A 23,342-nucleotide genomic window follows, 5' to 3' on the forward strand; every position below is an offset into this window, starting at 1 on the left:
TTGTGATGTTAGGTTGTCAATTTGAGATCTTTCTAACTTTCTTACATGGGCATTTAGTGCTATAAATTTCCCTCTTAACACTACTGTAGCTGTATCCCAGAGATTCTGGTATGTTGTCTCTTTGTTGTTGTTTTCAAAGAACTTTTACAAGGAGAATAATTGGTTATACTGTATTAGGAGAATAACAGTTTGTAACAATATTACTTGGAATGAACTCCATACTTTCTTTCTTTTTTTTTTTTTTGAGACAGAGTTTCTCTCTTGTTACCCAGGCTGGAGTGCAATGGCGCGATCTCGGCTCACCGCAACCTCCGCCTCCTGGGTTCAAGCAATTCTCCTGCCTCAGCCTCCCGGGTAGCTGGGATTACAGGCACGCGCCAGCATGCCCAGCTAATTTGTTTGTATTTTTAGTAGAGACGGGGTTTCACCATGTTGACCAGGATGGTCTTGATCTCTCGACCTCGTGATCCACCCGCCTCAGCCTCCCAAAGTGCTGGGATTACAGGCTTGAGCCACCGCGCCCGTCTCATACTTTCTTTTACTATTCAGTGAAGCAATTGTTTGGCTTTATGGCTACACAGGCAGTTTTTCTTTCATAGCTAAGTTAATTTCGTCATAAGGCAATCAGGTGGCACAAAAGTATTAACAACTACAGGAAACCAACATCTGGCAAAGACATTTGAAGATCATGTTCACCCTGAATAAACAGGTGCCTTTAAAAAAAATTCTTCCAACTTTTAATGTCAAACAGAAAAGTTGAAAAAGAAGTACCGTAAAGACACATGCACCCTTTATTTAGATTCACAAATTAACATTTTCTGGGATTGGCTTTGTGTGTGTCTCTGTGTCTTTTCCTCTTCACATACACACTCATTTTCTCTCTCTTACACACGCGTACATATGCATGCACACACTCACATTTTGGGGAGTTCTGAACTGCTTGAAAACAAATTGCAGACATTAAGATTATTTAAAAATACTTAAGGGATTTTTTCCCAAAATTAGCACATTCTTTTATATTGCCACTATAACAATTACAAGACATTAGCTACTGATAATTAATATTATGTAGTATACAGTCTAAATGTCTCCACTTGCTCTCAGATATTCTCTATATCAATCAGGGATCTTATATTGGAATTTTTGTCATGTTTCTTATTTTCATCAGTCTTGAATATTGCTTCCCCTCCACCGTTTTTTCTCATCTTTTACAACCTTGATATTTTTGAAGAGTCCAGATTAATTGTCTTATAGAATGTTTCTTAAACTGGATTTATCTAACTGTTCTTCTGGATTAGGCAAAATGTTTAGGCAAGTATTGTTTCCCATTGCATTGCATCGGGAAGTTTATAATGTCACTTTATCTCAATATTTGTGAAGCTAAGTTTCATCTCTTCGATTTAAATTCCATGCTTAATAAACATTTGATGGGTAATAGAGATATATGAATGTCCTTTTCCTAACAATATGTTTGTATATAGTGTTAGGAGTAATTTCATGCCAGAATCTTATATTACCTTGGTGGTATTTGCAAAACGGTGATTTTAAAATTCAGGCATTTTTCTAGCTCAGGGGCCGGTAGATTTTTCCAGTAAAGAGCCACATTCTAAGTCTTTTAGGCTTTGTGGGCCACATATGGTCTCTGTTACATATTCTATTTCTTCTTTAGTGGTGTAAAATTATTAGCTCATGGACTGCAGGAAAATGGTCTGCAGCAGGATTTGAGCCATGAGTAGTAGTTTGTCGAAGTCCTGTTTGTGTTATAAAGAAAAGCTTTCCTTTTCCTTGTAACACCTGTGTGTGTGTGTGTGTGTGTGTGTGTGTGTGTGTGTGTGAGAGAGAGAGAGAATGAGATTGTTTTTGAGACGGAGTTTCGCTCTTGTTACCCAGGCTGGAGTGCAATGGCACGATCTCGGCTCACCGCAACCTCCACCTCCTGGATTCAGGCAATTCTCCTGCCTCAGCCTCCTGAGTAGCTGGGATTACAGGCACGTGCCACCATGCCCAGCTAATGTTTTGTATTTTTAGTAGAGGCGGGGTTTCACCATGTTGACCAGGATGGTCTCGATCTCTTGACCTCGTGATCCACCTGCCTCGGCCTCCCAAAGTGCTGGGATTACAAGCTTGAGCCACCGCGCCTGGGAGAATGAGATTCTTTAGTAACTTTATGTCTTTTGTAGAGTTGGTCTGTTTAAACTTTTTTTAAAAATAAATACTCTTGGATTTAACTTTGGTAAATAATATTGTCTTCAGAAAATTTCAATTTCATATTCTGTGCTTTCTGATACAATACCACTAGCTGCATGAGACTATTCAAATTTAAACTAATTATAATGCAGTTATAATTAAAAATTAAGTAAATTAATCATCAGAAAAATTCAATTTTTCAGTCACATGAGCCACATTTAAGTGTACAAGTATTCACTCAACACACGTAGCTAGTGGCTACATATTCAACAGTGCAGATGTAGGACATTTTTATGATTTAGAAGTTGTATTGGATAGTAATCAATGCAGATTTCAAATATATTTGTATATTTGAAAGTTGTGTAAAATAGTCCCTTATAATTAGAGTTAACTTATAATGTTTTCCTTGCCTTTTTTTTGCTTTTATGCTTATTTCCTTTCTTACTAATTTGTCTATTTCTCTTTTTTCAAGGCACCAAACTATCATGTCTACTATTTTTTGGTTTTTGTCTCACATTTTCCTTTCCTTATGCTTTCTTTTGATTTAGTTTATCCGTTATTCTTGAAATTTTGGGTTCAGAGGTACTGTGCAGGTTTATTATATGGGTGTCACTGGGGATTTGTGTACAGATTATTTATTCACCTATGTGGTAGGCACTGTACCTCATAGGTAGTTTGTCAGTCCTGACCCTCGTCCTTCCCTCCATCCTCAAATAAGTCCCAGTGTCTGTGTGTCCATGTGTACTCAATGTTGAGCTTCTACTTATGAGAACATGTAGTATGTGGTTTTCTGTTCCTCTGTTAGTTCATGTAAGATAATGGCTTTTACCTTCATCGATGTTGCTGCAAAGGACATGACCTCATTCTGTTTTATGGCTCCATCATGTTCCATGGTGTATATGTAGCACATTTTCTTTATCAGTCTACCATTGATGGGCATTTAAGTTGGTTTTGGTTCTTTGCTATTGGGAATCAGGCTGCAATAAGCATATGCGTCCATGTATCTTTTTCTTTTCTCTATTTCCCTCCCTCCATCCCTCCCTCCCTCCTTCCTTCCTTCGTTTCTCTTTTCTCTCTTCCTTTCTTTTTCTCTTTCCTTCTCTTTTTCTCTCTCTTCCTTTCTTTCTCTCTTGTTTCTTGCTTGCTTGCTTGCTTGCTTTCTTGCTTGCTTCTTTTTTTCTCTTAACTTCCTTTCTCTCTTTCTTTTTCTCTCTCTTTCTTTCTCTCTTTCTCTTTCTGTCTTTTTTCTTTCTCTTTTCCTCCCTCCTTCTCTCCCCCGCTTTCTCCCTCCTTCCCTCCCTCCCTCCTTCTCTCTGCTTCTGTCACCCAGGTTGGAGTGCAGTGGCACCATCTTGCCTCATTGCAAGCTCCACATCCCAGGTTCAAATGATTCTCCTTTCTTAGCCTCCCAAGTAGCTGGGACCACAAGTGCCCGCCACCAGATCCAGCTAAGTTTTATATTTTTTATTAGATGCTGGGTTTCTCCATGTTGTTCAGGTTATCAGGCTGGTCTTGAACTCCTGATCTAAGGTTATCTGCCCACCTCGGCCTCCCAAAGTGCTGGGATTATAGGTGTGAGCCACTGCACCCAGCCCTCACTACTACTCCCTTTTGTATCCCCCAACTCACACCTTGCCCATGCCACTCATGCATACCCCGTCTTTCCCCACGGTCATTTGTGAGTCCTGCACTAAATGGCCTTCAGTCCAGAGACCAGACATCAGACAGCAATCTGGATCTCTTCCTTGATGGGAGATGAGACCTCCAGAAGAGGAAAATGCCTGCTGTGGAGCCTGCAGGCTGAACACAGTGACTCTCCAGGCAAACAGCTAGAACCGAACTGAGTAAAATCTCCAGCCAGAAAGAAAACTTCCCAGTCAGCTCTTCCCTGACCCCATTTTACAGATGGAAACATTAAGGCTCAGAGGAGAGGAGACAGAGCAGGCATTGGAACCATAGTCTCCTGGCTCCAAAGCCAAGTTCTGTCCACCCAGCCAGGCTGCATCCTTCCTTCTATAAATGTTTATAACAGTATGTGCTGGGCACTCTCGTTAGGCCCTTTTATACATATCGCTCAGTCTGTTTTTCCCATTCATTTGACAAGTGTTTATTGAGCTCCTACTGTGTGCAGATGCTGGACTCAATCCTAGGGACATCTTGGTAAAAAACTCAGGCAAAGTCTACCCACCTGGGGCTCTAACAAGACAAAGTGAGGGTTGGCACCATGGGCAAGGCTGTGAAGGCAATGAATGAAACTGTGGGGTCAGACAGAAAGGGTGGTCAGGGATGCTCTCTGCATGGAAGGGGCATCTTCTTGGCTTTGAGACCCAAATGCCAAAATACCTGTGAGCAGCAGGCCATGCCCACTTGGTAACAGAGCTGAGCCACAACCCTCCATAGATGCCAAACCAAACACCAGATCAGGTCAGCAATGAGGGACAAAGATCATGGCCGGCAAGGGTCTTACCACCTGAGCTCACAAGGGGATTTTTGTTATGCTTCTTTTATTATTATTATTATGGTGGGGTTGGGGGTCCTTAGTGCACAAGACACACTCTAGGAACCATAAGTCAAGATCGAGGCTGCAATCCCTGCTCTGCCCTTGCTGTGTGACCTCGGGCTGCTATCGCCACCTCTCAGAGCCTGCTTCCTTCCCCTTCTGTAAAATGGAGAGTCTAATAATACCCACCTGGCAAGGGGGTCCAGGGAAGTCAGTGAGCTCCTTCATGGAAGGAGCTGATGTCTGCACGTGGCCCCGGGTCAGAGATTTGTAATGGGGATTGAAATTACTGATAAGTGGCCAGGCATGTTGGCTCACACCCTTAATCCCAGCACTTTGGGAGGCCAAGGCAGGTAGACCACCTGAGGTCAGAAGTTTAAGACCAGCCTGGCCAACGTGGTGAAACCCCATTACTACTAAAAATACAAAAATTAGTTGGGCATGGTGGTGTGTCCTAGCTACTTGGGAGGCTGAGGCAGGAGAATCACTGGAACCCGAGAGATGGAGGTTGCAGTGTGCTTAGATCATGCCACTGCACTCTGGCCTGAGCAACAAGAGGGAAACTTTGTCTCAAAAGAGAAAGCAAGCAAGCAAGCAATTACTGATAACTTTACAGATTGTCAGAGGCACACAAGGGACTCAGATGGGGGACCACACCCATCCTCTCACGCACAGAGAGGGCAGCCCAATACCACACAGTGACTGGCTGCTGATGCATCGTTCCAGCCTCTCCATTATGGCCCAAGGCTTCTGACCTGCCCTGCAGGGGCCCTTGGGCTTCCCCTTATCACCCCCCTTCCCTTTCTCACTTTAGCTCTTCTCTGTGCCCCTGTTTATGGCCAAAGGCTGGGGATCTTATGAGTTGGAGGCAGCCTGAGCATTTGTCTGTGCTTTCACCCAGAGCCAGAGCACCACACTCCATGCACATCAGCTGTGATTCTCCACCCGTTCAAAACCACCTAAGGGCTGGCTGGTTGTGAGTGTGGAAGAGGGGGTGCTGTTCTTCCTCCAGGATGACAACATGATAGATTGAAAAATACATGGGAGGCTGGGTGCAGTGGCTCAGGCCTGTAATTTCAGCACTTTGGGAGGCTGAGGCTGGTGGATCACCTGAGGTAGGAGTTCAAAACCAGCCTGACCAACATGATGAAACCCCAATTCCTAAACATACAAAAATTAGCTGGATATGGTGGCATTTGCCTGTAATCCCAGCTACTCAGGAGGCTGAGGTGGGAGAATCATTTGAATCCAGGAAGCAGAGGTTGCAGTAAGCCGAGATCTTACCACTGCACTGCAGCCTGTGCATGAGCTCTGGAGGCAGAGAGATGGAATTGAATTCCAGCTTTTACTTCTCAGCTGTGTGCCCTTGGACAAGTTCACTTCTCTGAGCTTCAGGTTTCTCATCTGTGAAATGGGAACATTTGGCTTGCCGGAGGTCTTAGGATGACTAGGGAGTGTCTGGCACATACTAGGTGCTCAATGTGTTTGCTTTCCCATGGTCATCTAAGAGTCCTCAGGGCTGCCCTCCTGCCCTTCCGCCACAACACCTGTGACTGCCTCTTAAATGGGTACTCAGGGTGATAAGGAGGCACAGGTGAGAGAGCCAGGCTGGATCCACACCCACCCATGCCCATTGTTAGGAAAGCAAGCTTTTGATGCCTGGCCCTGCTGCTGGTGGCTGAGAGTATAAAATGGGACCCAGAGCCAGCCTCTCCCTTCCTCTAAGGCACACCAAGGCAATAGTGTTTAAAAGGAAAGGAGGGCCGGGCGCAGTGGCTCAAGCCTGTAATCCCAGCACTTTGGGAGGCCGAGGCGGGTGGATCACGAGGTCAAGAGATCGAGACCATCCTGGTCAACATGGTGAAACCCCGTCTCTACTAAAAATAAAAAAATTAGCTGGGCATGGTGGCGCGTGCCTATAATCCCAGGTACTCAGGAGGCTGAGGCAGGAGAATTGCCTGAACCCAGGAGGCGGAGGTTGCGGTGAGCCGAGATCGTGCCATTGCACTCCAGCCTGGGTAACAAGAGTGAAACTCCATCTCAAAAAAAAAAAAAAAAAAAAAAAGGAAAGGAGGCAGTGGCATGGAGGCTCCAGAGACTGAGCCATTCCTATGGAAAAAGGGAGGCAGTGGGGCCCACTGCTGAGGACCGTCTGGCGGGTGTTCCATTCTACCTTCCTCCTGGGACCCACAGCCTCTTCATCAGTGATGTCTTCAGGTTCACTGTCCCCAAGCTGCTTAGGTGAGTCCAGACTTCAGGAGCTCTGCTAAGGCTGGTGGTCTCTTAATAGCATCCCTCCAGGGCAGGCATCCCCAGACTTTTTACACAGGGGGCCAGTTCACTGTCCCTCAGACCGTTGGAGGGCCGCCACATACTGTGCTCCTCTCACTGACCACCAATGAAAGAGGTGCCCCTTCCTGAAGTGCGGCGGGGGGCCGGATAAATGGCCTCAGGGGGCCGCAGGTTGGGGACGCCTGCTCCAGAGTCAGAGGGCTTCAGCTCTCATGCCTCTGCCTATAGATCTGGTGCTTGGGACACTGGAGGGTGGGTGAGAAGGATACTGAAAACGGGAAATGATTAATGAGAAAGTGACTGTCCCTTACAAGGGCAAATAAGCAAGCTTTTACCTGACTGTATAAATTAGCTTTTGTTGTAAAATGCTAAAAAGTGAGTGGCTTAAAAATTATAAGCACTTATTTATTTTGTTCCCAGTCATGTGGGTCAGTAATGTGGACTGGGCACAGATGGGTGGTTCTTCTTTTCTTGGCTGGGTTTTCTCATGTGCCTGCAGCTGTGTGTCTGAAGCTGGGATGGCTTTCTGTTCCATATGGGTTCCCATTCTCCAAAGAGCTAGTTCCGACTTGTTCATGTGGCTGCTTGGGAGGGTTCTAAGCAATAGGCCAAAAGCCACATTTTCTCTTGAGGCTCACAGCCGGCATAGCTTTACCTCCACTCTACCCTGTTGGTCAAAGGTGGTTTTGTGGCCAGCCCAGATTCAAGTGGTGTCTGCTCAGCTGCCGTAACAGAGCATCACAGACTGAGTAGCTTCAACAACAGAAATGTGTTTTCCTCATGATTCTGGAGGCTGGAAGTTCCAGATCAGGCATCCACAAGTTGGTTCCATCTGAGGCCTCCGTCCTTGGTGTGCAGTTGGCCACCTCCTCCCTGTGTCCTCATGTGGTCTTTCCTCTGTGTCCACCCTGGTGTCTCTCCGTGTGTCTACATTTTCTCTTATCAGGACTCCAGACTGGATGCAGGCCCAGCCTAATGACCTCATTTTAACTTTATTGCCTCTTTAAAGGCCCTATTGCCAAATACAGTCACATTCAGAGGTACAGGGGGTTGGGGCTTCAACATATAAATTTTGTGAGGACACAATTTAGCCCAGAACAAGGGGGTAGAAAAACCCCATCTCTTGATCTTGAGGAGGTGCAGTAAGATTGAAAAGAAGCATGGACAGTGGGGGAAATAACCGAGATCATGATTGTGAAAAAGTCAACCACGCTGACTGATCCCCCACGCCTGGCCTGGTTTGGGCTAAGGCAGCATACATGGGCACCTCTCACCAGCTGTCCCTTCTCCCTCCTTCCCCTGCAAGCCTTTTCCTGGAGTTTATTGGTGATCCCAAGCCTCTGGCCTGGAAGGGCTACCTCCTCGTGGTGCTGATGTTCCTCTCGGCCTGCCTGCAAATGCTGTTTAAGCAGCAGAACACATACTGGCTCAAGGTGCTGCAGATGAGGCCGCAGTCGGCCATCGCTGGCCTGGTGTACAGAAAGGTGATCCCCGGGGGACAAGTGCAGGTCTTCCCAGCTGGGAAAAGGAAGATCACTGAACTGGTTGGTAGCAATGCTGTCAGCAGCTGAGAATGCTTTTGTGACCTCCCAGAGTGCTGGGATTACAGGCGTGAGCCACCTCGCCCGGCCTCCCTCCCTTCTTAAGTCTGAGTCATATTCTGCTGTGCGGATGGATCACACTGTGTTTATCTTTTCATCCGATGGTGGACGCGTCGGTTGATTTTGCCTTTTGGTTGTTGTGAATCGCGCTGCTGTGAGCAGAGGTGTGCAAATACCTCTCTGTGTTCCTGCTTTCTATTCATTTGGGATGGATGGCAGTGGCTTTGTTAGAGCAAATGGTAATGCTATGTGTAAGTGTTTTGAGTGACCACCATTTGTAAAGTGTTTTGTTGCTGTTGTTGCTGAGGTGGAGTCTCACTGTGTCGCCCAGGCCGGAGTGCAGTGGCATGATCTGGCCTCACTGCAACCTCTTCCTCCCAGGCTCAAGCCATTCTCTCGTGCCTCGGCCTCTTGAGTAGCTGAGATTACAGGCACTGGCCACCACACCTGGCTCATTTTTGTATTTTTAGTAGAGACAGGGTTTCACAATGTTGGCCGGGCTGGTCTCGAACTCCTGGACTCAGGTGACCTGCCCACCTCAGCTTCCCAGAGTGCTGGGATTAGAGGTGTAAGCCACCTCACCTGGCTCTTGTAAAGTGTTTTAATCATCGTGTTTTACTGTTCTTCAGCTGGGATTGTGATCTCAGCCCTGCTTCTCTCTGCTCCTGCTAAGGGAATTCCCATAGGCAGCCCAGTCCCCACCTCTGTCCAGGAGACAGCATAGCTGGAAGTGATGTTGGGTCGGTCCTGCCTCAGTGCTGCTTCTGTTTTAGGTAAATATTCTGTGGGGTCAGGAGAGAAAAATCCCAAGTGCACCTGTGGAACACCATGGGCATCCCCCAACTCAGGAATGTGGGAGAGATGGGGTGTTGGAGGAGAGGTAAACCTGGAAGCTGTTTAGCCCCACTCTGTCCCCTGCCCTGACCTTTTGTGTGTTTTTTTGTTTGTTTGTTTGTTTGTTTGTTTGTTTGTTTTTGAGATGGAGTCTTGCTGTGTCACCCAGGCCTGGAGTGCAGTGATGCAATCTTGGCTCACTGCAACCTCCACCTCCCAGGTTCGAGACTCTTCTGCTTCATCCACCTGAGTAGCTGGGACCACAGGTGAGTGCTACCACACCTGGCTCATTTTTGTATTTTTAGTAGAGCTGGGGTTTCACCATGTTGGCCAGATTGGTCTCCAACTCCTTACCCTAGGCAATCCACCCACCTCGGCCTCCCGAAGTGCTGGGATTCCAGGCGTGAGCCACTGCCCTCAGCCAAGCCCTGCTCTGTTCTAATCCCACTGCCTGTGTAAGGCTTCTAGAAGCTCACAGATACAACGGCCCCAGTATGATGGCTCCCACTCACTTGCTCCCAGAGTTCTGGGGACCCACAGTGAGGAGTGATTGTTTTTCTCACTCATCTAGAGGTGATGAGCCTGGTCAAAGAAGTTTGCTCTTGCTGACTTCTAGCTGGTCAGGCCCCTGCCCTGTGGAAATTGCCCCCACTAAATCCTTATGCCTCAGTTTACTCAGCTAACTCAGATCTCCAGCCCTGCCTGAGGCTGGGTTAGGCTCCTCCCTGTCATGCCATGCGGGAATCTCCCATGTGATATTTTATTTATTTATTTATTGAGATGGGGTCTTACTCTATCACCCAGGCTGGAGAGCAGTGGTACAATCTCAGCTCACTGCAACCTCTGCCTCATGGGTTCAAGTGATTCTCCTACCTCAGCCTATTGAGTAGCGGGGATTATAGGCACGTGCCACCATGGCCTGCTAATTTTTTTCATTTTTATTAGAGACGGGGTTTCTCCATGTTGGTCAGGTGGGTCCCAAACTCTTGACCTTGTGATCCACCTGCCTCAGCCTCCCAAAGTGCTGGGGTTACAAGCTCTCACACGCCTGACTCGTATGACACTTTAATGAAGAGAGGTGTGTAGGTGATGGCTGCCCGATGATCTTCCCACCACGGGGCAGGGATAGGGGCTGTGTTGTCTGGAAATTCCTCAGCTCTTTAAGCTGTTAAGGGAAGAAGAAAGAGGGAGCTCTCGGGAGACATGCGGTGAGGTTTGGTGGGGACATGGCTCACCAGATTGTACTTGATGTTCCCATGTAACTTGTAACAGCTCTCATGGAAGGTGGCCTAGAACCTCAGGGAGTGGGGGTTGCTCATCATCACCTAGGGGTCGGGGGAAGAGAAGCTGAGGCTGTACAGAGCCAGCAGGGAGGACAGGGAAACCAGGGCCAGGTGCGGTGGCTCACGCCTGTAATTCCAGCAGTTTGGGAGGTGGAGGCAGGTGGACCATTCGAGGTCAGGAATTTGAGGCCAGCTGGCCAACATGGTGAAAACCCATCTCTACTAAAAATACAAAATCAGCCAGGCGTGCTAGTTCATGCCTGTAATCCCGGCTACTCAGGAGGGTGATGGGGGAGAATCCCTTGAATATGGGACGCTGAGGTTTCGGTGAGCCGAGGTCATGCCATTGCAATCGGCCTTGGCAACAAGAGCGAACCTCCATTTCAAAAAAAACAAAAACAAAAACAAAAACGAACTTGCTCTGCCAATATGACTGCAGGTGCAACCCCTGATGTGTCCCCCCTGCCCTGCTCCTGCTCCAACATCACCCACAACCCCCAGCTGTGGATTTGAAGTCCTGCAGTGCAGACAGTGTGGATTTGCAGAGCTGTGAGCCTGGGGTCTGTCCTGCAGCAGGAGACACAGAGAAGGGAGCCCTGGGTTTGAGCCAGAGGCAGCCTGTGGTGTCCCCCTGCAGGCCCTGGTCCCCTTTTGTGACACTCCCCCATATCATCACACAAGCTACCCCCATTTTCAGCATGATTACAGATGCTCCTTGACTCATGATGGGGTCATGTACCCATAAATATATTATAAATTGGTAATAGCAGCCAAGTGCAGTAGCTCACGTCTGTAATCCCAGCACTTTGGGAGGTCAATGTGGGAAGATTGCTTGATCCCAGGAGTTCAAGATCAGCCTGGGCAACACAGAGATCCTGTCTCTGGTTGGGGATGGGGGAAGTGAAAATATACTAAGTTGAAAATGCATTTATTTATTTTTTGAGACAGAGTCTCACACTGTCATCCAGGCTGGAGTGCAGTGGTGCAGTCTTGGCTCACTGCAACCTCTGCCTATCACGTTCCAGTGATTCTCCTGCCTCAGCCTCCCGAGTGGCTGGTATTACAGGCATGAGCACTGGGTAAATTTTGTATTTTTAGTAGAGATTGGGTTTCACCATGTTGTCCAGGCTGGTCACGACTTTTTGACCTCAGGTAGTCTGCCTATATCAGTCTCCGAAAGTGCTGAGATTACAGGTGTGAGCCACCGTACTTGTCCTATTTATTTTTATTTTTATTTTTGGAGGTGGAGTCTGGCTCTGTTGACCAGGCTGCAGTGCAGTGATTCCATCTTGGCTCACTGCCTGCAACCTCTGCCTCCCGAGTTCAAGCGATTCTCCTGCCTCAGCTTACCGGGTAGCTCGGACTACAGGCACCCTGCCACACCTAGCTAATTTTTGTATTTTTAGTAGAGACAGGGTTTCACCATGTTGCCCAGGCTGGTCTTGAGCTCCTGAGCTTAGGCAATCTGCCCACCTCAGCCTCCCAAAGTGCAGGGATTACATGTGTGAGCCACCATACCTGGCCCGCAAATGCATGTAATACACCTACCCTACCAAGCATTGGATGTTAGCCCAGCCGACTTTAGGTTGAGAACAAACCGAGCAGTACTAAAAGGAGAACAAAACCCACTCACCCTTCCCCGCCTTGGATCATGTCTTTGACATTTCGGGAGTCCATCCTTTGTGAATGTTTGTAGAAATAGATAATAAACTTGGATAAATGTACCACCTTTAAGTGTACAATTCAATGGCGTTTGGTAGATTCACAATATTGTGCAACCATCACCACCATCTGTTTCTAAATTTTCTCATCATCCCAAACAGAAATGCTGTCCTCATGAAGCAATAGTTTACCTACTTTTAAATTTTTATTTAATTATTTATTATGAGACCGAGTCTTTCTCTGTCTCCCAGGCTAGAGTACAATGTTGCAATCTCGGCTCACCGCTACTTCTACCTCCCAGGTTCTAAGCAATTCTCCTGCCTCAGCCTCCAGAGTTGGGATTACAGGTGCATGCCACCACACCCAGCTAATTTTTGTATTTTGAGTAGAGATGGGGTTTCACCGTGTTGGTCATGCTGGTCTTGAGCTCCTGACCTCGTCGTGATCCATCCACCTCAGCCTCCCAAAATGCTGTGATTATAGGCATAAGCCACCATGCCTGGCCTAAATTTTTTATTTTTTTATTTTCTTTTTCTTTTTTTATTTTTTTGAGACGGAGTTTCGCTCTTGTTACCCAGGCTGGAGTGCAATGGCGCGATCTCGGCTCACCGCAACCTCCGCCTCATGGGCTCAGGCAATTCTCCTGCCTCAGCCTCCTAAGTAGCTGGGATTACAGGCACGCGCCACCATGCCCAGCTAGTTGTTTTGTATTTTTAGTAGAGACGGGGTTTCACCATGTTGACCAGGATGGTCTCCATCTCTTGACCTCGTGATCCACCCGCCTCGGCCTCCCAAAGTGCTGGGATTACAGGCTTGAGCCACCACGCCCGGCCTAAATTTTTTATTTTTTAAGAGATGAGGTCCTGCTTTGTTACCCAGGCTGGAGTGCAATGGCATGATTATAGCTCACTGCAGCCTCAATCTCCTGGACTCAAGTGATCCCTCCTGCCTCGGCCTCCCAAGTAGATGGGACTACAGGTGCACACAATAGCACGTGGCTAATTTTTATCTTTTTTATAGAGACAGGGTGTCACTATGTTCCCAGGCTGCTCTCAAACTCCTGGGTTCGAGCGATCCTCCCACCTCAGGCTTCTGAAGTACTGGGATTAAGGGCATGAGCCACTGCACCTGGCCCTCATGCAGTGTATTGAACACTATGCTAACAGTGAAAGACAGATTGTATCGGTACTGGAAGCATAGTTTCTACTGAATGTGATCATTTTTGTGCCATTGTAAAGTCAAAAAGTTGTGTGACCATCTGCACTTGCAACTACTGGTAGGCTTAGACACTTGAATTTTAGATCCAGAAACATCCAAACAGTTCCTGCTGGGTGGGAGAAGGCTGTAGGAGTCAGAGCTCTTAGCTGCTAGTGAGAGAAGCCCACTCAGGCTGAATTTAAAAACTGAGGCCGGGCACTGTGGCTTATGCCTGTAATCCCAGCACTTTGGGAGGTTGAGGTGGGTAGATCACCGAGGTCAGGAGTTTGAGACCAGCCTGACCAACATGATGAAACCCTATCTTAATAAAAATACAAAAATTAGCCCAGCTTGGTGGCACGTGTCTGTAGTCCCAGCTACTTGGGCGGCTGAGGCAGGAAAATTGCTCGAACATGGGAGGCAGAGGTTGCAATGAGCCGAGATCATGCCGTTGCATTCCAGTCTGGGTGACAGAGCAAAACTTCATCTCAAGAAAAAAAAAAAGAAAGAAAATGAATGTATGGGCAGCTGAGAAGGATCGAGGAGACACAGAGACTAAAGATGACAGGCAGCCAGCTGGACAGCCGCAGCCTCATCAAGCCCAAACATGCAGAGGCTGGCCTACGGGGTGACACAGAAATAGCCAGGCCTGGTGGCTCATGCCTGTAATTCCAGCATTTCAGGAGCCCAGGTGAGCAGATCACTTGAGACCAGGAGTTCAAGACCAGTCTGACCAATACGGTGAAATCCTGTCTCCACTAAAAATACAAAATTAGCCAGGCATGGTTGCAGGTGCCTGTAACTCCAGCTACTTGGGAGGCTGAGGCAGGAGCTCTGCATAGAGACAATATCAATGCAGAATTGTGAATGAGTGTCTCTCCTTTTGGGGGCAATGTCAGGGGATTTCTAGAATCTAGGAGCGGGCACCGAGCATGTGGCTGATAATCCTGGTCAGCAGCAACATCCAGATGTACTTACCAGAGGAATCAGGGATGTGCCTGGCTGGGGTATCAACAAAGCCATCAATTCTAGCTGGCTGTTGGTGTTGATGCTATACATCCTGTATATGAATTCTCCCATCAGAAACTCGATCTAGTTACAAAGGCAAAGAACGACAATCATGCTCCTGTTCCCCAAAGGAAAGGGCAAGGAGGCAGGAAGGTGGAAGGGAACTTCCTGGTGTTGTGGCCTGAATCTCCACTTGTGCTGCTGTCTTCCCCACTAGACTCTGTACTTCGAGAAGGGGCTGGAGATGGGCACAAAGTGAGCCCCTCCCTTCTCTCCAGAAGTGTTCCCCAACCCTGACGTTCACAGTAATTGCTTCTTTCTGTTCATCTTTTTTTTTGAGGCAGGTTCTTGCTCAGTCACCCAGGCTGGAGTGCAGTGGTCTGATCATGGCTCACTGCAGCCTTGACCTCTTGGGCTCAAGTGATCATTTCCCCTCAGCCTCCTGAGTAGCTGGGACTATAGGTGTGCACCACCATTCTGGGCTAATTTAAAAAAAGTTTGTTTTTTCCTGTAGAGACAGGGTCTTACTATGTTGCCAGGCTGGTCCCAAACTCCTGGGCACAAGCTATCCTCCCTTCTCGGCCTCCCAAAGTGTTTGGTGTTACAGGGTGAGCCACCACACCTGGCCTCTTTGTGTTTCTTTAGAGTAGAGCCGTCCTAGTATGCATCTCTAGCCCATAACTGTTCCCCAGCATTGTTATGTCTTTGAAGCCTCTTTCACTCTCCAAGTTTGTTGGCTGGGTGAGTGCTCACACCTGTAATCCTGATGTGATAGGATCATTTAAGTTCAGAGGTTTGAAACCAACCTGGACAACACAGGGAGACTCCTGTCTCTACAAAACCTAATTTTCTTCTTTTTTTTAAACTCTACCCAGGCTGCAGTGCAGTGGTGTGATCTCACCTCACTGCAACCTTCGCCTCCTGGGTTCAAGCCATTCTTCTGTCTCATCCTCCCAAGTAGCTGAGATTACAGGCACATGGGACCATGCCCAGCTAATTTTAGTACTTTTAATAGAGCCGGGGTTTCACCATGTTGGCCTGGCTGTCCTCAAACTCCTGACCTCAGGTGATCTGCCCACCTCAGTCTCTCAAAGTGCAAAGATTGGAATCACAGGTGTGAACAACCATGCCCGGCCAAAAACTAAAATTTAAAAAAAGACACAATTTATAAGTTTCTCCTGTATTCCTTCTTCTTTTTCTTTCTTTCTTTTTTCTTTTTTTCTTTTTTTTTTTGTGAAACGGAGTTTTGCCCTTGTTACCTAGGCTGGAGTGCAATGGCGCCATCTCGGCTCACCGCAACCTCTGCTCCCTGGGTTCAGGGAATTCTCCTGCCTCAGCCTCCTGAGTATCTGGGATTACAGGCATGCGCCACCGTGCCGAGCTAATTTTTTGTATTTTTAGTAGAGATGGGGTTTCACCGTGTTGACCAGGATGGTCTCGATCTCTTGACCTTGTGATCCACCCACCTCGGCCTCCCAAAGTGCTGAGATTACAGGCTTGAGCCACCGCGCCTGGCCCTTTTCCATTTTTTGCTGTTGTTGTTGTTGTTGTTGTTGTTGTTGTTGTTGAGACAGAGTATTGCTCTGTCACCCAGGCCAGAGTACAATGGCACAATCTCAGTCCACTGCAACCTCGGACTCCCAGGTTCAAGCGATTCTCTTGCTTCAGCCTCCTGAATAGCTGGAATTACAGGCATGTGCTACAACACCTGGCTAATTTTGGTATTTTTGGTAGATATGGGGTTTCTCCATGTTGGTCAGGCTGGTCTCAAACTCCTGACCTTGTGATCTGCCCACCTTGGCCTCCCAATGTGCTGGGATTACAGGCCTGAGCCACCTTGCCTGGCCTCTCCCTTTTCCTTTCGATGGATTTTGGAAGACTCCACACTGTTGGGCCTGCAGCATTTCTCAAAATCTGGATTTCCCTGGTGCAGGTGAACCCATTCTCTGTCTTTTGTATTTGTGGCATATTTGCAGCTGGATTTGTGCTCACCCCATTAGAGTTTGATGATGTTGGCAAGATTCAGTGGGTGATGTGATTGATCTCTTATTGGTGATGAATACTATCATATTGTCTCTCTTATTTTGTTAACTTTTTAAATTAGTTTTTTAGAAATAGGGGTCTCATTTGGTTACCCAGGCTGGAGTGCAGTGACTCCACCATAGCTCCCTAAAGCCTCAAACTCTTGGGCTCAAGTGATCCGCACACCTCAGCCTCCTGAGTAGCTGAGACTACATACACCTCACTCAACTTTTTTTTCTTTTTTGAGATGAAGACTGTCTCTGTCGCCCAGGCTGGAGTACAGTGGTGTGATCTCAGCTCATTGTAAACTCCGCCTCCCAAGTTAATGCAATTCTCCTGCCTCAGCACTCTGAGTAGGTGGAGTTATAGGCACCTGCCACCACACCCAGCTAATATTCATATTTTTAGTAGAGATGGGCTTTCACCATGTAGGTCAGGCTGGTCTGGAACTCCTGACCTCAAGTGATCTGCCTGCCACAGCCTCCCCAAGTGCTGAGATTACAGATGTGCCATTGCACCGCACCTGGCCAATGTCCAGCATTTTCTTTTTATAGACTGAGTGTTTTTTTTTCACCCAGGCTGGAGTGCAGTGGTGCAATCTCGGCTCACTGCAATCTCCACCTCCTGGGTTCAAGCGATTCTGTTGCCTCTGCCTCCTGAGTAGCTGGAATTACAGGCACCCACCACCACACCCAGCTAATTTTTGTATTTTCAGTACAGATGGGGTTTTGCCATATTGGCCAGGCTGGTCTTGAACTGACCTAGTGATCCACCCACCTCAGCCTCCCAAAGTGCTGGGATTCCAGGCTTGAGCCACCACGCCTTGTACCTAATTCCTATTCACTGGTCATGGATGGGAGCTATGGAACCTTTCCCCAGAATACATGCTGGCCCCATCAGAACTTCAGGGTTCGGTCTCCTAAGAGATGTTCCTCTGTGCTACACACCCAAATAATCCATCTCAGTCCACTGTCAGACAACTTCCCGGAATGACAGTGGCTGTAGTCTAGCTGGAAAAACACTGAAGTAGGAGTCAGCAGACCCCAGGACTCTCTTGACTCAGCCACTAACAACTTAATGTGGCCTTGGGGAAAAAAAAGCTGGAACAACCATGCCTGTAATCCCAGCACCTTGGGAGGTCGATGTGGGAGGATTGCTTGAGCCCAGGAGTTTGAGAGCAGCCTGGGCAACATAGCAAGACCCCATTTCTACAAGAAATTTCAACAAATTTTCCAGGTGTGGCAGTGTCTCCCTGTAGTCCCAGCTACTCGGGAGGCTAAAGTGGGAGGATCACTTGAGTCCCGGAGGTCAAGACTGCAGTGAGCCAAGGTCATGCCACTGCACTCAAGCTTGGGCTTCAAAGTGAGACACCGTCTCAGAAAAAAAAAGCTGGAGCTTTTGTTTCGCATTTGTAAAAGGTAAATGATATCTCCTTTATGGAGTTACTGCGAGGATGGAAATGCAATTATTTCTTTTCCCTCCCCTTTTAGAAATACAATGAGACGGCATAGTGGACAGGTGAGGTGGCTCATGCCTGTAATCCCAGCACTTTGTGAGGCTGAGGCGGGTGGATCACCTGAGGTCAGGCGTTCAAGACCAGCCTGGCCAACATAGTGAAACCTTGACTCCACTAAAACTACAAAAATTAGCCCAGCGTGGTGGCATGTGCCTACAATCTCAGCTACTCGGGAAGCTGAGGCAGGAGAATTGCTTCAACCCGGGAGGTGGAGGTTGTAGTGAGCCAAGATCATCCCACTGCACTCCAGCCTGGGAGACAGAGCAAGACTCCATCTCAAAAAGCAAACAAAAACCAAAACCCGGTGTGGTGGCTCATCCCTGTAATCTCAGCACTTTGGGAGGCCGAGTTGAATGGATCACCTGAGGTCAGGACTTCAAGACCAGCCTGACCAACATGCAGAAACCCCACCTCTACTAAAAAGACAAAATTAGGCAAGCATGGTGGCATGTGCCTGTAATTGCAGCTACTTGGGAGGCTGAGGCAGAAGAATTGCTTCAACCTGGGAAGCAGAGGTTGCAGTGAGCTGAGATTGCACTCCAGCATGGACAACGAGAAGGAAACTCTGTCTCAAAAAAAAATAATAATTAGATAGGCATAGGCTCTGCGCGTCGGTGGGATTTGAACCCCTGCGCCTCTGGTGGGGGAGACACTTGGAGAGAAAAGCTGAGTCCCAGGCTTTGGGACCTCGGGAGACCGAAACCTGTCCCGCGGGTTATTGGGTCAGGTCGGGGAAGCAGCGCGCCGCGGAGGCCTCCCACCAGGGTCCTGGAAACAAAAGCCAAGTGTTTGCTCTGTGGCTGAAGGACAATGGCCCTACGGTTCTGTCACCACGGGGGGGCGGGGGGGGCGCTCCTCCTCAGTGCGTTTCCTGGTTCTCTGGCCAAGCCCTCTGAACTCCGAAGTAGACCCTCGTTAGGGGGAGCTAGGGGACAGCACGAGGTCCCCGTGGGGTGTCTGCCAGCCCTGGGCGCCATGTCCTGTGGGGTGTCTGCCAGCCCTGGGCGCCATGTCTTGTGGGGTGTCTGCCAGCCCTGGGTGCCATGTCCCGTGGGGTGTCTGCCAGCCCTGGGCGCCATGTCCTGAGCAGCTGTGCTGTCAGTTACTTAAACATGTGTGTGGCACTTTCTGGCAGCCAGGCCCTCAGCAGCATGCAGATAACCTAAATGGTTCCGTAAAAGGCCTGTGAGGGAGGGGCAGCCGCGCGGAGTCGCCTGCTGGAGGCCGCACAGCCAGGAGGTGCCGCCGGGGTGGGGTTGGGTGTGGCTGCTGCGTGCCAGGGGTGGCGGCCAGGCCAAGGGCACCTCCATTCCGGAAGCTGCGGCCCGTCACAGTGCAGTCCACAGGTTCCAGACGGGGCTGTGGGGGCAGTGTGAGGGCGGGAAGGCTCCCGGGGGTCAAAGGAAGAGAAGGTGCCTCTTCCGGGGACCCCAGGGTGAGCTTTCCAGGCAGAGGGAAGCCTGGGGCCGGTTGTCATGGGGATGTCTGAGTCTCTAGCTGGAGTTACTGGGGCAGGAAGGACGGAAACGGAGGCCAACCGGTGTGAGCCTCCGCCTGCTGAGAGCCACGGGGAGAGGCTGCAGTCCTGTGACCCTGACCTTCCACCGCGGGGCAATTGCAGGAGCCTCCTCCCTGGTCTCTGCCCTCACTCACAGCGGCGCCAGCCGCCCCTGCGCCTCAGCAGAAGCTGGGCTCTTACAAGGCATCCCGCTCTGCCCCAGCGCTCGCCTCTCCAGGCACCGTCCCGGCTCTGGGCCCCTGCACTGCCCCTTCTGTTCTGCATTCCCTCCGCCTTTTCTGCCCTGTGAGGCAGACCTCTGCTGTCTTCACTGCTTTATTTCCCCAGACTCAGCCAGCATCGAAGGCGTGCCGTGTCCTAGGACCCTTGCAGCTGGCATGCAGGGAGGAGTGTGAGGCTCCCTGTCCCTCCTCAGGCTCTCAGAATTCAGAAAAGCCACGCTTTTTTGTCCTTACCCTGCTGGGCCAAAGATGCCCTGCCTTCGTTATTCTCTGGGGTAGACACCCTGCGCTTTTGTTGTGCACCTGCCGTGTGGAACAGGGAGCTGCCCCGGGCCCTGCCCTCTGTAGCTGACTCCGGCTTCCCTGGCCACCCTCAGCTCAGCAGGGCCCCGGGAGCCCCAGTGCTGTGTGACACCTTCCGCAAGTGTGGAATTGACAAGAATGTGCTTTTCGTCCCTGAGTCACCATGTGGCTGGCATGTGCCCTGGCACGAGGGTTAGTGGCGGGCAGGGGCGAGCATGAAGGCACCTCCGCTGTGCCCCTGCTTTTGCCTTTTCCTGACTTCTCTGGCCAGCTCTTAGGTTGAAATAAGTCCTGCCTGTTTTAACAGATGTTTATTAAACATCTGCGCTGGCCAGGCTCTGAGCAGCCTCCAGGGTCTCTGTCCTGAATACAATAGGCCCCTCCTGGTGCTGGCGGGTGGAGGCGGGGAGATTAAGTCCAGTGTCCCACACGTGACTGCGTAATTCCACATGGGGCAATAGGGAGAAAGAGCAGACCTTCCCTCTTATTTTTATTTATTTATTTATTTTCTTTTAATAAATTGAGACAGAGTCTCGCCCTGTTGCCAGACTGGAGTGTAGTGGCACGATCTCGGCTCACTGCAACTTCCATTTTCCGGTTTCAAGCAATTTTTCTGCCTCAGCCTCCCAAGTAGCTGGATTACAGGCACACGCCACCACGCACGGCTAAACAGACCTTTCCTTTTGTGAGAGGGATGCCGGTGGGGACAGCCGGGAGGGGAGATGAAACTGAGCGGAAGTGAGAGTCACTTTGGTGCCCAGCACGTTGTCTCACACCTGTAATCTCAGCACTTTGGGAGGCTGAGGCTGGGGGGTCGCTCTAGCCTGGGAGTTTGTGACGGGCCTGGTCAGCATCAGACCGCAGTCTCTACTTTTAAAAGTAAAAATAAGATATTCTGGGCAGAGAGAGGTCCCTGTGCAAACTGTGCAAAGGCCCAGAGGTGAGTGTTTGCCCGTTTTTGTTTTTTTTTTTTGTTTTTTGTTTTTTTGAGACGGAGTTTTGCTCTTGATACCCAGGCTGGAGTGCAATGGCAGGGTCTCCGCTCACTGTAACCTCCGCCTCCTGGGTTCAGGCAATTCTTCTGCCTCAGCCTGCTGAGTAGCTGGGATTGCAGGCACACACCACCATGCCCAGCTAATTTTTTTTTTTAATTTTTAGTAGAGACGGGGTTTCACCATGTTGACCAGGATGGTCTCGATCTCTTGACCTCGTGATCCACCCGCCTCGGCCTCCCAAAGTGCTGGGATTACAGGCTTGAGCCACCGCGCCCGTCCTTGCCCGGTTTTTCAAGGAGCAGAGGGAGGGTGTGAGGGGGAGAGGGCCTGAGGAGTTCGTGCTCATCTGAGGGTGATGGGAAAGGAGTGTCTCTTGGGCCTCCCACGTGCTGTGAGAAAAGCTCTTCCTTGTTGGTGGGAGCAGGCCTCGAGGCCAAGGCGGGTGTGGGGGCCCCATGGCCCAGCTGGTTTGAGAACCTCACAGCTCCCAGGCCCTTCTCCCCCTCCAGCCTCCCTGTCCTTCGCTGTCCTGTCGCTGGTGAACGCCCCATATAGCCGAGGATTTTACTGTTGGGAGGACTCCATCCGGTACCCCTATCGTCCAGACACCATCACCCTTGGGCTCATGGCTGGGGTCACCATCACAGCCACCGTCATTCTTGTAAGGCAGGAGGGGTTCAGAGGGACAGGGAGGGGGGCAGAATGGGGTACAGTCTAACCCTGGGTTCCTGATGGGGGTGGACTGGAGGTCTGTGAGGGGCTGGGGGACACGGCCTTGCCCCGAGTGGTAATTGTGGGTAATAGGAACCCGCTTTTGTGTTTTGAGATGGAGTTTTGCTCTTGTTGCCCAGGCTGGAGTGCAATGGCAGGATCTCTGTTCACTGTAACCTCCGCCTCCTGGGTTCAAGTGATTCTCTTGCCTCAGTCTCCCCAGTAGCTGGGACTACAGGCGTGCTAATTTTTGTATTTTTAGTAGAGACAGGTTTCACCATGTTGGTCAGGCTGGTCTTGAACGCCCGACCTCAGGTGATCCTCCCGCCTCAGCCTCCCACAGTGCTGGGCTGGCAGGCGTGAGCCACCGAGCCCAGCTAGGACACCTTTAGAGTCCCCAGCTCTGTAGCAGCCTTGGGGAGGCCCATGGGGAGGACTGAGGCCCATTAAGGGCCCATGGGCTCACCAGGACCCCCTCTGGTCACCGCAGCTGCCCCACACGCAGGTCTCAGCAGGAGAAGCCTACCTGGTGCCCACAGACCGGCTCTATTCCTGCTCTGACTTCAATAATTACGTGGCTGCCGTGTACAAGGTGCTGGGGACCTTCCTCTTCGGGGCGGCTGTGAGCCAGTCTCTGACGGACCTGGCCAAGTACACGATCGGCCACCTGCACCCCAACTTCCTGGCCATCTGTGACCCCGAGTGGAGCTGGGTCAACTGCTCCATCTACGTGCAGCTGCAGAGCGTGTGCAGGAGAAACGCGGCTGGCGTCACGGAGGCCAGGTGAGTGTGGACGAGCAGCCTTCACTCTGGGGGCAGTGGGAGCTGAAGAAGCCGCAGAAGCCAGATGATTAGGAGCCAGCAGGCGGGGGGTCAGGCAGGAGTGGGGCCTCAGGGCTCCAGGTGCCCCGCAGACAGCAGGAGGCTGCGGGGAACGTGCTGTCTCTGTTGAGTCTCAGCCCTGCCCTCTTCTGCGCTGTCGTCGTCTTCTTTTTTTTTTTTTTTAAAGATGGGTTTTCACCATGGTGGCCAGGCTGGTCTTGAATTCCTGACCGCAGGTGATCCACCCACCTTGGCCTCCCAAAGTGCTAGGATTACAGGCGTGAGCCACCATGCCCCGCCTTGCACTGTCTTCTTACCATTTCTACTGATAGGTCCTTAAACGTTTCAACTCATCGTTGTCCTTTTTAAAAAAAATCAAAATATTGACTGACAAGCCTAGGGTAATGTCAGACCAAAATCAATCAATCAATCAATCAATCAATCAAAATAAAATTTGTATAAGTCACTATTTCTTCCATTTTAACGTGTACAGTTCATTTTTAGTACATTCACAATGCTGTACAGCCATCTCCTCTACCTAATTCCAGAATCTTTTCATCTCATCAGAAGGAAACCCCACAACATAGGGAACATGGCAAAACCCCGTCTCTATGACAAATCAAAAAATTAGGCCGAGCTAGGTGGCTCATGCCTATAATCCCCGCACTT

At 49.6% G+C, this 23,342-nt stretch overlaps 1 protein-coding gene across 1 annotated transcript; it reads left to right on the forward strand.

Moving 5' to 3' along the window:
* The first annotated feature begins 21,495 nt into the window (after positions 1-21,495).
* Positions 21,496-22,638, forward strand: LOC141583305 (phospholipid phosphatase 2-like). Its single transcript, XM_074392549.1, has 2 exons — positions 21,496-21,801; positions 22,357-22,638. The coding sequence occupies exons 1-2, from the start codon at positions 21,496-21,498 to the stop codon at positions 22,636-22,638; spliced, it is 588 nt and encodes a 195-aa protein (XP_074248650.1).
* The last annotated feature ends 704 nt before the right edge of the window (positions 22,639-23,342 follow it).

The sequence above is a fragment of the Saimiri boliviensis genome (assembly GCF_048565385.1).
Source record: "Saimiri boliviensis isolate mSaiBol1 chromosome 19 unlocalized genomic scaffold, mSaiBol1.pri SUPER_19_unloc_3, whole genome shotgun sequence".
Lineage (NCBI taxonomy): Eukaryota > Metazoa > Chordata > Mammalia > Primates > Cebidae > Saimiri > Saimiri boliviensis.

Coding starts and splice junctions, on each gene's coding strand:
- LOC141583305 (XM_074392549.1), top strand. CDS start 21,496: ATGGGAAAGGAGTGTCTCTTGGGCCTCCCACGTGCTGTGAGAAAAGCT. Junction 21,802..22,356: donor TCACAGCCACCGTCATTCTT/GTAAGGCAGGAG, acceptor CCCCACACGCAG/GTCTCAGCAGGAGAAGCCTA.